The following is a 12727-nucleotide window of genomic DNA, read 5'->3' as shown; positions in this document are numbered from 1 at the left end:
ATCCACACTTCAGGATTCTCCTCTGCCCTACTGCCTGGCTTATACAGCCAGAGGCAGATGCCAGCTGTACCATCTCAACATCACTATACCCTGAAGCGAGATTAGCTGGATATTGGGGGCCTGCAGCACGCAGGTGCAGAGAGGTGCAGATCAGTGCAGATAGGGAGACTAAAAGACTGTATCTCTCACACACGTTCTGGGGTACAGTCAGCCCTGTGTAGACCATGGGAATCAGACACACAGCCATACAGAGAGATATACATGGGGCACTCAAAACACAGTCACAAGGGTTGGGGATATGCCTAACTGATAGAGGGCTTGCCTAGCACGTGGAAGGCCCTGGGTTCCTTTCTCAGTACAGGAAAAGAAAAAGAAAAAAGGAAATTCTACTAAAGCGGGGTGTGGTGGTCTCCCAGGTACTCAGGAGGCTAGGTGGGAGGATCACTTGGGTCCAGGAGTCCTAGTTCAACATAGTAAGATGCTGTCTCAAGAAACAGACAGCTGGGCACGGTGGCACACACCTGTAATCCCAGCGGCTCTGGAGGCTGAGACAGGAGAATTGCGAGTTCAAAGCCAGCCTCAGCAACAGGGAGGCTCTAAGCAACACAGTGAGACTCTGTCTCTAAATAAAATACAAAATAGGGCTGGGATGTGGCTCAGTGGCCGAGTGCCCCTGAGTACCCCCCTCACCAACAAGCAAAAGCAAAAAAATTTCGTTTACAAAAATAAAATCTGTCAAATATTTTGTAATTTCCCATTTCATAGATGAGCAAATCGAGGCACAGATGGGTTAAGCACTAGCCCAGTCATGGAGCTAGATTATCAGTCTGTCTTTTTGACTAATGCCATCATCGAATCCGTAGAGCCCAGAACGCATTTGGCATACAATAAAGGTTAAAAATTTGTTGAGTGAATAAAGGAATCCACTTCCCTTCCACCTTTCATAATTCATCTCCGCATTTCAGGTGGGAAAACGAGTCCGCGGCTGGCCTCACGAACCTCCCAAGTACAACACCCTCTTCCTTCCATGCCGCAAGGTTCCCACCTCGCGCATCAATTTAAAGGGTGGGGGCGTGGCCTGGTTTGTTATGAGGCGGGATCAACGTCTTTCCTCCTTCCTATTGGCGATTCTCCCTTTGTGGGCGGGAGCCATCTAAACCGGCTTTCTTGATTTGCTGTCTTTGGAGGACCGTGACCCGGAAGTCTTATGGGCCAACATGGCGGCGCCCAGCAGAAAGATAGAGCCGGCCCGGGGTCCTCGACCGGCTGCGTGAGCAGGTAGGTCGCGCGTGGGAAGCGGAACACGAACCGCTGGGATTCCGAGCGTTCAGTTCCGGGCTTGGCAGCGCGGAAGGGCATCATTAGAGAGACCCTGCTGCAAGGCCAGGGCGCTATGACCTTTTGGGGTGCGGGGCGGGTACGTGTCGGAAAAAGTTGCCGCCGTGTGCCAGCTGCTTCACTCCCTAATCTCCCATTTTGCAGATGGGACAGTTGACTCAGAAGTTAAGGATCTCGCGCGAAGTCACACAGCAAGTTGACTTGTCACTGAGGCGGGAATTGAAATCTGAGTCTGCCTGTTTCTTCAAGGGCCGCAGAATTCTGGTAGCCAACCTCAGGGATACTATAGGCAGTACCTTATTTCTGAGTTCAGGTTTGTAGAAATCTACCGCTTATTACCATTTAATTGATAATTGTTGGGCACTTATGGTATGCCAGGTAATGCCCTGGGTGCCAGAGACAACAGTGAGGAGGACAGACAAAAATCCCCCATTTCTTGGGGGAGCTAAACATTAAACAAGTCAGAAATAAAAAACGAAATAGGTTATTTCAGACATTGATAGTTGCTAAAAATGAGTTGATCAGAGTGATGAGGGATTTTAGAATGAGAGAATGAAAAGATGAACTGAGAAAACCTCTCATTTGAATAGAGACCTGAATGGCCAGAGTCATCGTGGGGAGATCTGGAGGAATAAAGTTCTAGGCAGAGGGAAAAGCAAGTGCAAAGACTCTGAGTCTGGAGTAAATTTGGCTTGTTTCAGAAACAGCATGACTGGAACTGAGAGTAGTAGGAATTTTGTTTAGAAGGGTAGACTGTCTGATTTCAAGTGTGAGGGATCATCAACAACTTAGGCATAGATCCCTGAATTTAGTTTATATTTTTACAAGTTCTCTCTGGCCATGGAGGAAGAATTGACTGGAGGGTAGAAGTGGGAGGCTGGGCAGGTGTCCAGTAAAGGGATCATATATATTGGAATGTTGACCTGCAGGTGGAAATAAATGGGTGCATTTGGTATTGACTTAGAAATAGTCACCAGGACTAGTTGATGGCTTAGTTGGGGGAGTGAGGGACATAGTAGACTTGGAAATGACTCCTAGGTTTGTGGCTTGAGTGACTAGGAATGGTGGTACCATTGATTAGCATTCAGAGGAATAAGTAAGCAGGGATATCAGTATGGAACATATTAAGTTTGGGATGGCTGGGTATGTGCCAGACTGATGGTTAGGTATGGAGGCTGGAAGTGAACATTTGAGAGCCATCAGCATGTACATCATGACTTCTCAGATTTTAGCACAAATAGGAGACTTACCTGTAAACCAATATTCTTGTGAATATAGATATAAAATTTCTCCACAATCACTAGCAAACATATAGAAAGAATCATGTCTAAGTAGAATTTATCTCAGAAATGGAAAGTTAGTTTAACATCTGAAAATGTAACACATTATAGAAAAGAATAAAGGACAAAAACCACTTGTTTATCTCAATACCCTTTCTGACAAAATACACTAAACAAAGTAGGAATAGAGGGGAAATTCCACAGTATGATAAAGGGCATCTATAAAAAACATGTAGCTAACATCATACATCATGTTGAAAGATTGGGTATGTGCCTCCAAAAGTCAGCAATAAGAATGTGTTTTGCAAATGACTTGATCTTATGAATAGAAAATTCCTAGGATGTCAATAATAAAAATTTAGAATACACAAGTTCAGCAAGGTTGTAGGATATAAGATAAAAACAAATTACAACTGGGCACACTGGTCTATGCCTATAATCCCAGGGGCTCAGGAGGCTGAGGCAGGAGGATCTCAAGTTCAAAGCCAGCCTCAGCAACTTAGCAAGGCTCTAAGCAATTCAGTGAGACCCTGTCTCTAAATAAAATACAAAAAAGGGTTGGGGATGTGACCCCGTGTTTCAGTGCCCCTGGATTCAAACCTGGTGCCAAAAAAAAAAAAAAAATTACAAAAATTTGAAATTATTAAAAATTCTTCCCTATATAATAGCACTGTACCACTAAGTAATATTCCCGTCCTTTTTTCTTCTTCTTCTTCTTTTATTTATTTATTTATTTTTTTGGGTGCCATTGAACCAAGGGGTACTTAACACTGAGCCATACCCACATCCCTTATTAATTAAATTAATTTATTTGGTAGCGGGGATTGAACCCCAGGGGCACTTAGCCACTGAGTGGCATCCCTAGCCCTTTTTTCTTTTTCTTAATTTTTATTATTTAAAAAGTATTTTTAGTTGTAGATGGACACAGTAACTTTATTTAGTTATTTTTTTTATGTGGTGTCGAGGATTGAACCCAGTGCCTCACATATGCTAGGCAAGCACTCTACCTCTGAGTCACAATCCCACCTCCCTTTTTTATTTTTTATTTTGAGACAGGATCTTGCTTAAGGCTTTGCTAAGTTCCTGAGGCTGGCTTTGAATTTTTGACCCTCCTGCCTTAGCCTCCAGAGTCACTGGGATTGTAAGCATGTGCCACCATGCCCTGCACCCGTTCTATTTTGAGACAGGGTCTTGCTGGACTCAGACTTGGCGATTTTCCTTACTCAGCCCCAAGTAGCTGGGATTACAGGTGCCACCACAACCAGCAGAATAAAATTCTTTTTTTTTTTTTTTTTTAATATTTTTAGTTGTAGATGGATACAACTCCTTTATTTTATTTATTTTTATTTTTATGTGTGCTGAGGATTGAACCCAGTACTTCACACATGCTAGGCAAGCTAAGCTATAACCCAGCCCCAGACAAAATAAATAACATAAAGTTGGGCTCAGATGAATTTTAGACACTTTGAAGGGGTTAGCTGTATGGTATGTGAATAAAAGTGTTTTGAACAAAACAAAACATAGTCAGAGCTTCACCCCTTACCAAGTAGATTTCAGTCACCACTGTATACATTGAATGCCTTCAGTGGTCAACATAGGCCTAACATGCAAGGCCCTGGGTTCAATCCTCTATGCCCTCAGAACATGTACCCCCAAAGCCCCTTAAACCCCTTTTCATGCTTTTTCCACTGTGTACTTGTGACCCTATCACATGTCACTGCCACTTGATGTTACTGATGTCTGAAATATTTATATTCAAGTTCACTTTTAGAGCAGTTTAAGGCAATCATAAAGAAATGTGCTACTGAGCTGAATGGTGGTGCACACCTGTAATCCCAGTGACTCTGGAGGCTAAGACAAGAGGATTGAAAATTCAAGGTCAGCCACAACAATTTAGTGAGGCCCTAAGTAACTTAGTGAGACCCTATCTCAAAATAAAAAGGGACAGGGATGTGGCTTAGTGGTAAAAGCCCTTCTGGATTCAGTCCCAGTACAAAAAAGAAAAGGAAAAGAAATGTGCAGTTAAGCCAAGTTCAGTAGTCCACACCTACAATGTCAGCTCCTCAGGAAGCTAAAGAGAAGGATTGCAAGTTCAAGACCAGCCTCTGAAATGTAACAAGACACTGTCAAAATAAAATTGAAAGAAAAGGGCTGGGGATGTAGCTCAGAGGGCAGTGCTTGCCTAGCATGTACAAGATCATGAGGTTCTGGGTTCAGTCCCTGGCATCAGAGGAAAACAAGAAATAAAGAAAAGGGCTATGGAGTCAGAATGCCTGGGTTTAGGCATGTGACCAGGGTAGGTTTGGGCCATAATCCTCAAACGTACAATCCCAAATGCCATAATCTCAAATATTGAAATTCAGAAAAGATCAAAATCCTTAAAGCCCCAAATTCAGAAAATGTAATTCTGGAAAAAATAATTTTAAAAAATCAGAAGAGCCAGGCATAGTAGTGCATGCCTGTAATCCCAGCAGTTTGGGAGGCTGGAGCAGGAGGCTCACAAGTTCAAGGCCAGCCTCAGCAACTCAGCGAGGCCCTAAGCAACTCAGTGAGACCCTGTCTCTAAATAAAATACAAAAAAGAGCTTGGGACATGGCTCAGTGGTTAAGAACCCCTGGGTTCAATTCCCAATACCAAAAAAAAAAAAAAAAAAAAAAAAAAAAAAAAAAGTCAGAAGAATTTATTTATACTTTTTAGGGGATAGGGTTATGGAACATCTACTTAGCATACACCAGACCCTGGTTCAGTCCCCAGCACTGCTCTTTTTTATCCACAGCCTCTTTCTTTCATTTTTTCTTTTAATTTTATTTTGAGGCAGGATCTCGCTAAGTTTCCTAAGCTGCTCTAGAATTTTTGACCTATCTATCTCAGCCTTATGATTTACAGTGGTGTGCTACTAAGCCCAGTATTTATTTACATTTTTTAAAGGGGATATGTGAGCCAGGTGTGGTGGCTTGTAGTCCCAGCTATTCGTGAAACTGAGGTACAAGGATCACTTTAGTCTACAAGTTCCAGACCAGCCTGGACAACATAATAACACCCTGTCTCAAAAATAAACACAATTTGTGTGTGTGGGAGTACTGGAGATGAACTCTGGGGCACTCCCCAGCCCTATTTTGTATTTTTTTTTGCGGTGCTGGGGATCGAACCCAGGGACTTGTGCATGCAAGGCAAGCACTCTACCGACTGAGCTATATCCCCAGCCCCCTATTTTGTATTTTTTTTCCCCCTCTGAGGCGCCGGGAATTCAAACCGCGGCCCTTGCGCATGCTAGGCGAGCGCTCTCCAAAATGAGCTATTTCTCCAGCTCCTGTTTTGAATGTTATTTAGAGACAGGGCTTCACTGAGTTGCTTAGGTCCTCACTAAGTTACTGAAGCTGGCCTCCAACTGAGGCCTCCTGCCTCAGCCTCCTGAGCCACTGGGATTACAGGTGTACACCACCTCGCCTGGCTAAACAAATAAATATTTGGGAAACAAAATGATAGAGCCAGGTGCAGTGCAGGGTGAGCTAAGCAGCTGCTCTACCACTGAGCCACACCCCCAGCCCAGTCATACTATTAAATGAAAACGGCAAAAGAAGGCACAGAACATGTGTATAAAATGTTCTCCCAGCTGGGTGCTGTGGCACACACCTGCAATCCCAGCTACTTGGAAGGTTGGGGCAGGAGGATTGCAAAGTCAAGGCTAGTTTCCTCAACTTAACAGGACCCTGTCTCAAAATTAAAAACTTTTAAAAGGGCCTGGGATATAGCTCAGTGGTAGAGCACCTGTCAAACACCTTGGCACTGGGCTCAATCGCTAGTACTCGGCGGGCGGGGAAGCACACTTCATAGACCTCTTTACGTAATAAAATAGGCAATGAAAACCATTACACTGGCAAATTTGTGAAGATAGTGAAAGATTTGGCCCAGCAGAACCTTGACCCCTGATTATAATAGTTGCCCAAGCCCATCTTTTTTTTTAAATATACTTTTTTAAAATTGTTGATGGACCTTTATTTATATGACCTTTATTTATATGTATTTATATACTGAGGACTGAACCCAGTGCCTCACACATGCTAGGCAAGTGCTCTAGCACTGAACCACAACCCCAGTGCCACCCAGGCCCATCTCGTAGATCAGGAAACCATTGGAACCGGGCAAGTCGTAACAGGGTCATGGCAGGGCTGGTGAGCGAGCCATGCAGTCTGGAGTGTGCCCACGGCCAGGAGGACACCTTGTCGCAGGTAGTGGCTAGGCTGCCAGGCTGATGCGTCTTTTCTCTCTTGCCTAGGTGACTGTCTAAGCGGCAGAGGCATGAGCTGGATGCAAGCCATCCTGCTGGCCCGAGGCCTCTCAAGGGGCTGGGGAGGCATCTGTGGGGCTGCCCTCACTGGAGCCCCCTTCTCTCAGGTAACCAGCAGGTGGGCATTGCATCGGGATGGCAGGAGAACGACCTGGGACTTGCTTTTAACCCTTCTAAGCCACTGAGCCGGCCCATCTGTGTTGAAGGCCTGTAGAAAGTCCCCAGTTGATGTGTTTGTTTATTTTTGTGGTGCTGGGAATGGAACCCAGGACTTCGCACAGGCCAGACAAGTGTTCTACCATTGAGCTCTATCCCCAGCCCCCTAACTTAAGGGGTGCTAGTGCCCATGTGGGTCAAGCCATTGACTTTGAAATTAAGTAGATTTGGGTGTTAACTGTGGGTAGCTCCTGCACCACTTGTAGAAAGGATACAGAAATTGAACTTACTTCCTATACTCAAAGTGACCTGATTGTGGAAGCACATGGGTAGCCATAGGTCACAATAGCAAAGATGATGTAATGTTCAAGCTCCCATTGAGCAGTTACTCAGCCTGGTCCATTTACAACATCTCATTTGTGAGGTTTCCCCTTCATTGGGCATTCTAGAGTTTCCTTTCTGATTTCTGCCCTATACCCATACCATCTGTAGTATTGATTGACTGAAATTTTACTTTAAATGAGTGTGCCTTCTTTTTTTTCCTTTTTTTTTTTTTTTTTGCAGTGCTTGGGATGCAACCAGAGCCTCACACGTTAGGCTAACAGGTGCTCTACCTCGGAGCCACACTCCAGCCATATTTTACATCTCATTTAAGCAGGACATGGGCTGGCTGTTGGGGGCCAGCAGCAGGGTAGAGGGATGGAGAACACCAGCTCCGGTCTCCACTCTGCTGCTCTGCAGCCTTGTGATCCCAGGCATCCCCTTCATCTCCTTGCGCCTCCGTGTCCTCATCTACTTTCTCACGTGGACAGTTATAAAGATTAAACGTGCTAAAGGACTGGAGTGCTTGCTTAGCAAGTGTGTGGCCCTGGGTTTGATCCTCAGCACTGCAAAAGAAAGAAAAAAAAGTTAATAAAGTGCTCAACAGTTCCTGGCATAGGAGACTGTCGATACTGTGCCTGCATTGTGTTTTGTCACTGTGTATTGGTGTCTCATCTTGGGTTTGTAACCCACTATCATATTCCTTAGAGGCCCTCAAGGATGCCAAGGGCCTCTTTCAGGAAAGAACCAACCCAGCAGTCACCCCCGGACACCGTCCTCTGTCCCCAGGTGCTTCCCCAGGCCATGCGGGGCTTCCACTGTAGTACAGCCACACACAACTCTGAAATGTCGCTGGTTCCTCGTCCACCTGAGCCCCGGCAGAAGCCCATCAAGGCCCTGGCGCCCCACGAGGAGCTGTTTAGACAGGGACCAGGTGGGGAGCGAGACAAAGCAAGCTTCGTGCGGGCCGTGCAGAATTTTGGGCAGCACAATGTGCGCAAGCGCGGCCACGTTGATTTCATCTACCTGGCCCTGCGCAAGATGCGGGAGTATGGCGTCGAACGGGATCTGACCGTCTACAACCTGCTCCTGGACATCTTCCCGAAGGAGGTCTTCCGGCCTCGCAACGTCATCCAGCGCATCTTCCTCCACTACCCGCGGCAGCAAGAGTGTGGGATTGCTGTCCTGGAGCAGATGGAGAATCACGGTGAGGCCAGCTCAGGATGGGGCAGTGGGCGACCTCACAGGAGGCCGCCTCCTGCTTCCAGTTCTTGAGCCCCTCCATCACTCCCTGGCTCCACTCCACTCCCTCATTCATCTTTTTCCTGCCTCCTCCTGTCTTTCCCTTTGATTCTATTCTGTTAACCATCCCTGACTTCAATTTGCTGTCTTCCCTTTTCCCTTTCACTCTTCTTGCTCCTTCCCTGAGGGTCTCTCTGCATCTTCCTGGCACAGGAGTGATGCCCAACAAAGAGACAGAGTTTCTGCTGATCCAGATATTTGGACGCAAAAGCTACCCCATGCTCAAATACCTGCGCATGCGGCTATGGCTCACCCGCTTCAAGAACATCAATCCCTTCCCTGTGCCCCGTGACCTGCCCCAGGACCCCGTGGACCTGGCCAAGCTGGGCCTGCGGCACATAGAACCTGACCTCAGTGCCAGGATCACAGTATACCAGGTATCTACTCCTGTCCACTCTGGTAATTGCTGCCCTTGTTGGGTCACATTGTTGCTCCTTGGACTCCTTTCACCTACCTAAGTGACTGATTCCCTGGCTGATCCCTCCAATAGATTCCCATGGCTCTTACTCCTTACCACAGCTTGACCTCTTAGAATCCATTTGGCTGCTATAACAACACACTCCAGATTGGGTGCATCAGTTTGTTTTTCTGTTGCTATAAAATACCTGAGCATGGGTAGTTTATAAAGAAAAGAGGGGCTGGGCTTAATGGTATATGCCTGTAAACCTAGCAACTTAGGAGACCAAGGCAGGATGATTTCAAGTTTGAGGCTAACTTCAGCAACTTTGCAAGATTTTATCTTAAAGTAAAAAATAAAAAGGGCTAGGGATGAAACTGTAGCACAGTGCCACTGGATTCAATCCCTAGTACCAAAAATAAAAAAGAAAAGAGGTTTATTTAGCTTACAGTTTTGGAAGCTGAAAATCCAAGATCAGACAGCTCCCATCTGTTTGGCTTCTGGTGGAAGCACATGCTGAAGAAATCATATGGCAAGACAAGAAAAACAGAGAAATTCAGGGGCCAGGCTCACTTATTTTTTAACAATCCATGTTAAAGAGCACCAACCCACGTCTGGGTGGAAACCAATATGGGAGATCAATCCTGCAAGAACTACATTTGATCTCTTCCAAAGGTGATGCCTACATTGACTCTCTGACCTCCCACAGGCCCTGCCTGGTTTTGTTTGGTTGTTTTTTGCCGTATGGGGGGGTTGGATCTAGCTTTGCAAAAGCTAGGCAAGTACTCTACCATTGAGCTGCATCCCCTTGAATAATTTGAGACAGAGTAATCGATAAGTTGCCCAGTTGACCTTGAACTTGCTATCCTCTTGCTTCAGCCTCTGGAGTGGCTGGGATTTCAGGTGTGTTCCACCATGCCTGGTTGGGAGAGCATTTTATATACATGTTCTGTAGCTAGGCTTTTGCTGTTTTCACTTAATGCTGTGACGGGGCTGGGGGATACACCCCCTTGGTAGAGGGCATGCCTCGCATGCACAGGGCCCTCCATTCCATCCACAGCACCAAGTGGGGAAAATTGTGACTGGGAGACATTGATCCACCTTAGCTCTTTACAACTTGAAAGGACAAACAATACGCAGTCCACGTGTTGTCCACTATCTGGTATTTTCATCAAAGAGTTGTGCATTTTATAAAAAATTCAGTTTTATTTCGTTGTGTCTTTAAAATTATGTTCAGGGTATAAAATTTAAAATGATACAAAAGGGAACTCCTTCTCACTTTGGAACACTGTCCTTTGCTTTTCGTGTTTCCTTCCTGAGATATGTGAGTGTGAAAATTTTTTTTTCTTTTTCCCTTTTTTGAGACAGGGTTTCACTAAGTTGTTGAGGCTGGCTTCAATCTTATGCCTGGCTATTCTTCTTCAATTCACAAGCACTAAGCACTTGCTCCATGCCAGGCACTCAGTGCTTTAGGATCATCTGAAGAGCTGTTATTGTCCTTGTATTGCACTTGGGCGAAACTGAGACTGAGGTTATGCAGCTTGTGACAGAGCCAGGATTTTAAGTGGGCTGGCTCCAGGGTTTCTTGCTGTGAGAGTCTTTGATGTGATGTCTCTGGCCAAATTGGATAGAAAGGAGGATTTTTTTTTTTTTCTTATTTGCAGATGGACATAACACCTTTATTTATTTATTTTTATGTGGTCCTGAGGATTGAACCCAGTGCCTCACACATGCTAGGCAAGTGCTCTACCAGAGCTACAACCCCAGCCCTGAGGATGGGTTTTTAGTGACATGTAAGAGACCCTATAGAGGAATCCTCGATTTGCTGGCATCTCCTTTCTCCTTTCTTTCTCCTGGCCTCCTCTGCAGCGGCTGAGGGTCACAAACTTCTATCCCTGATCCTTCTTGCAGATGCCTTTTTCCAATGAGTTGACAAGTACAGAAGATCCTGTCCAGCCACACATTGTAGGTAAGGACCCAAACATGGGGAAGCCAGGCCACTGACCTGTTGCAGCCACTACTGGCTCCTATCAGGCCTGCTGGGCAGGGAGAGCCTCGCAAGACAGGACAGCAGGATACATGTGTCTCCATACCAGGAATCCAGAGTCCTGATCAGCAGGCAGCTCTGGCCCACCATGACCCAGCACGGCCTATCTTCGTTGAGGGTCCCTTCTCCCTGTGGCTCCGCAGCAAGTGTGTCTATTACCATATCCTCAGAGCTGACTTGCTGCCCCCTGAAGAGAGGGTGAGAGCCTAAAGCATATATAGGGCATGATTGGTGGGCTGGAGGGAGGCTGCAAGATCCTGGGTCTCCGACCCTGCCTGTACCCTCCTCCTCGAGGTAGGAAGTGGAAGAGATTCCAGAGGAATGGAACCTCTACTACCCAATGCACCTGGACCTGGACTATGCAAGAAGCAGCTGGGATGACTATGAGTTTGACATTGATGAAGGTAAAAACTTGAACATAGGTAGAGTGCTTGCCTAGCATGCACAAGGGCCTAGGTTCAAAGGCTAACACCACACACACACACACACACCTGAAAATGCAGGATCCAATACCACACAGGATGAGGTGTGACCTGTGGAGTCCCAGGCTGAGACACACTCCACATATCCACCTCCCCTCAGACATGTAATGTGCCCCTAGGGCTCTAGAACTGAGGCCACTCAAGCCTGTCATCCCTTGGTCCTTCCCTCCCTGCATCACAAAAAGTTTAAGGAGCACTTCTGTGCTAACTACTGGGTATGACTAGGACAGATCCAGTCCTCAAGTTTGTAAGGATTCAGGCAAGTTACATTTTGAGAAGTTCAGGGGAGAAACATGCTACTCAGTCTCAAGTGGGAATATTCAGGAGGGCTTCCTAGCAGAATCCGGAAGAAACAGGAGGCATGACCCAGATAATGAGGAGTCTAGGCTGAGGCACTGCTTGTGCAAAGGTCTGGAAGCACAAAGTACCTCAGAGGGGAGAGGCTGGAGCTCAGAGTGCACCAGAGGGGTATGGGTAGGGAATCTGCTACTTCCCACTGCATGAACTCTGAGGGCCCCTCTCTCCCAACAGTGGAAGAAGGACCCATCTTCGCCATGTGCATCGCCGGTGCCCATGATCAGGTGACACTGGCCAAGTGGATACAGGGCCTGCAAGAGACCAATCCTGCTCTGGCCCAGATCCCAGTGATTTTCCGCCTGGCAGGGTCCACTGGTGAGCTCCTGACATCTTCAGGACTGGAGGAGCCAACCCCACCCCTGCGCGAGGGCCAGGAGGAAGAAGGTCACCTGCAGCGACAGCAGCAAGGCCAGAGTTGAGTGTGAATGTTCAAGAGTGCACAGGCAGTGGACTGGTGTGAAAGCACAAGATGACCTTTGAGTGTACAGCAAATAAAAGTTTTTCTGCTTGGGGCTGACTTCCTTTCTTCGCTGTGCGGCAAGCCCTCTTCAAGATCGAAAATGTTGGGGAATCTGCGCTGGGTCCCTCCCATTCGGCGGACCTACAGGCTCCACTGTTGTATCCTGGGGCTGGCCGTGAACCTCATGCCCTATAAGGGAAATTTGAAAGTAACGAAAAAGGCGGGTAGAGGGAGCGCATGCGCATATTTGGCTCTTGGTCTCCTTTTCCTGCTGCTGGGCAGTGAGGGTCCGCGAGAAA

The 12727-nt window shown here is 46.6% G+C and overlaps 1 protein-coding gene across 2 annotated transcripts; it reads left to right on the top strand.

The window, feature by feature from the left end:
• The first annotated feature begins 1187 nt into the window (after positions 1–1187).
• Positions 1188–12480, top strand: Ecsit (ECSIT signaling integrator). 2 transcript variants are annotated; one of them, XM_047530611.1, is made up of 9 exons: positions 1188–1278; positions 1483–1651; positions 6895–7013; positions 8173–8590; positions 8839–9062; positions 10994–11051; positions 11179–11327; positions 11428–11533; positions 12143–12480. In XM_047530611.1, the coding sequence occupies exons 2-9, from the start codon at positions 1483–1485 to the stop codon at positions 12385–12387; spliced, it is 1488 nt and encodes a 495-aa protein (XP_047386567.1). In that variant the 5' UTR covers positions 1188–1278; the 3' UTR covers positions 12388–12480. The 2 variants fall into 2 exon arrangements, with proteins under 2 accessions (XP_047386567.1, XP_047386568.1); XM_047530612.1 differs by lacking the exon at positions 1483–1651.
• The last annotated feature ends 247 nt before the right edge of the window (positions 12481–12727 follow it).

The sequence above is a fragment of the Sciurus carolinensis genome, chromosome 17 (assembly GCF_902686445.1).
Source record: "Sciurus carolinensis chromosome 17, mSciCar1.2, whole genome shotgun sequence".
Classification (NCBI taxonomy): domain Eukaryota; kingdom Metazoa; phylum Chordata; class Mammalia; order Rodentia; family Sciuridae; genus Sciurus; species Sciurus carolinensis.
This window is presented reverse-complemented; position numbering and strand designations above follow the sequence as displayed.

Bases quoted from the DNA above. Each gene is read 5' to 3' on its own strand.
- Ecsit (XM_047530611.1), top strand. From the start codon at position 1,483: ATGGGACAGTTGACTCAGAAGTTAAGGATCTCGCGCGAAGTCACACAG. The intron at 7,014-8,172 runs GTAACCAGCAGG...CTCTGTCCCCAG, and splicing joins CTGGAGCCCCCTTCTCTCAG to GTGCTTCCCCAGGCCATGCG. The intron at 8,591-8,838 runs GTGAGGCCAGCT...TTCCTGGCACAG, and splicing joins GGAGCAGATGGAGAATCACG to GAGTGATGCCCAACAAAGAG.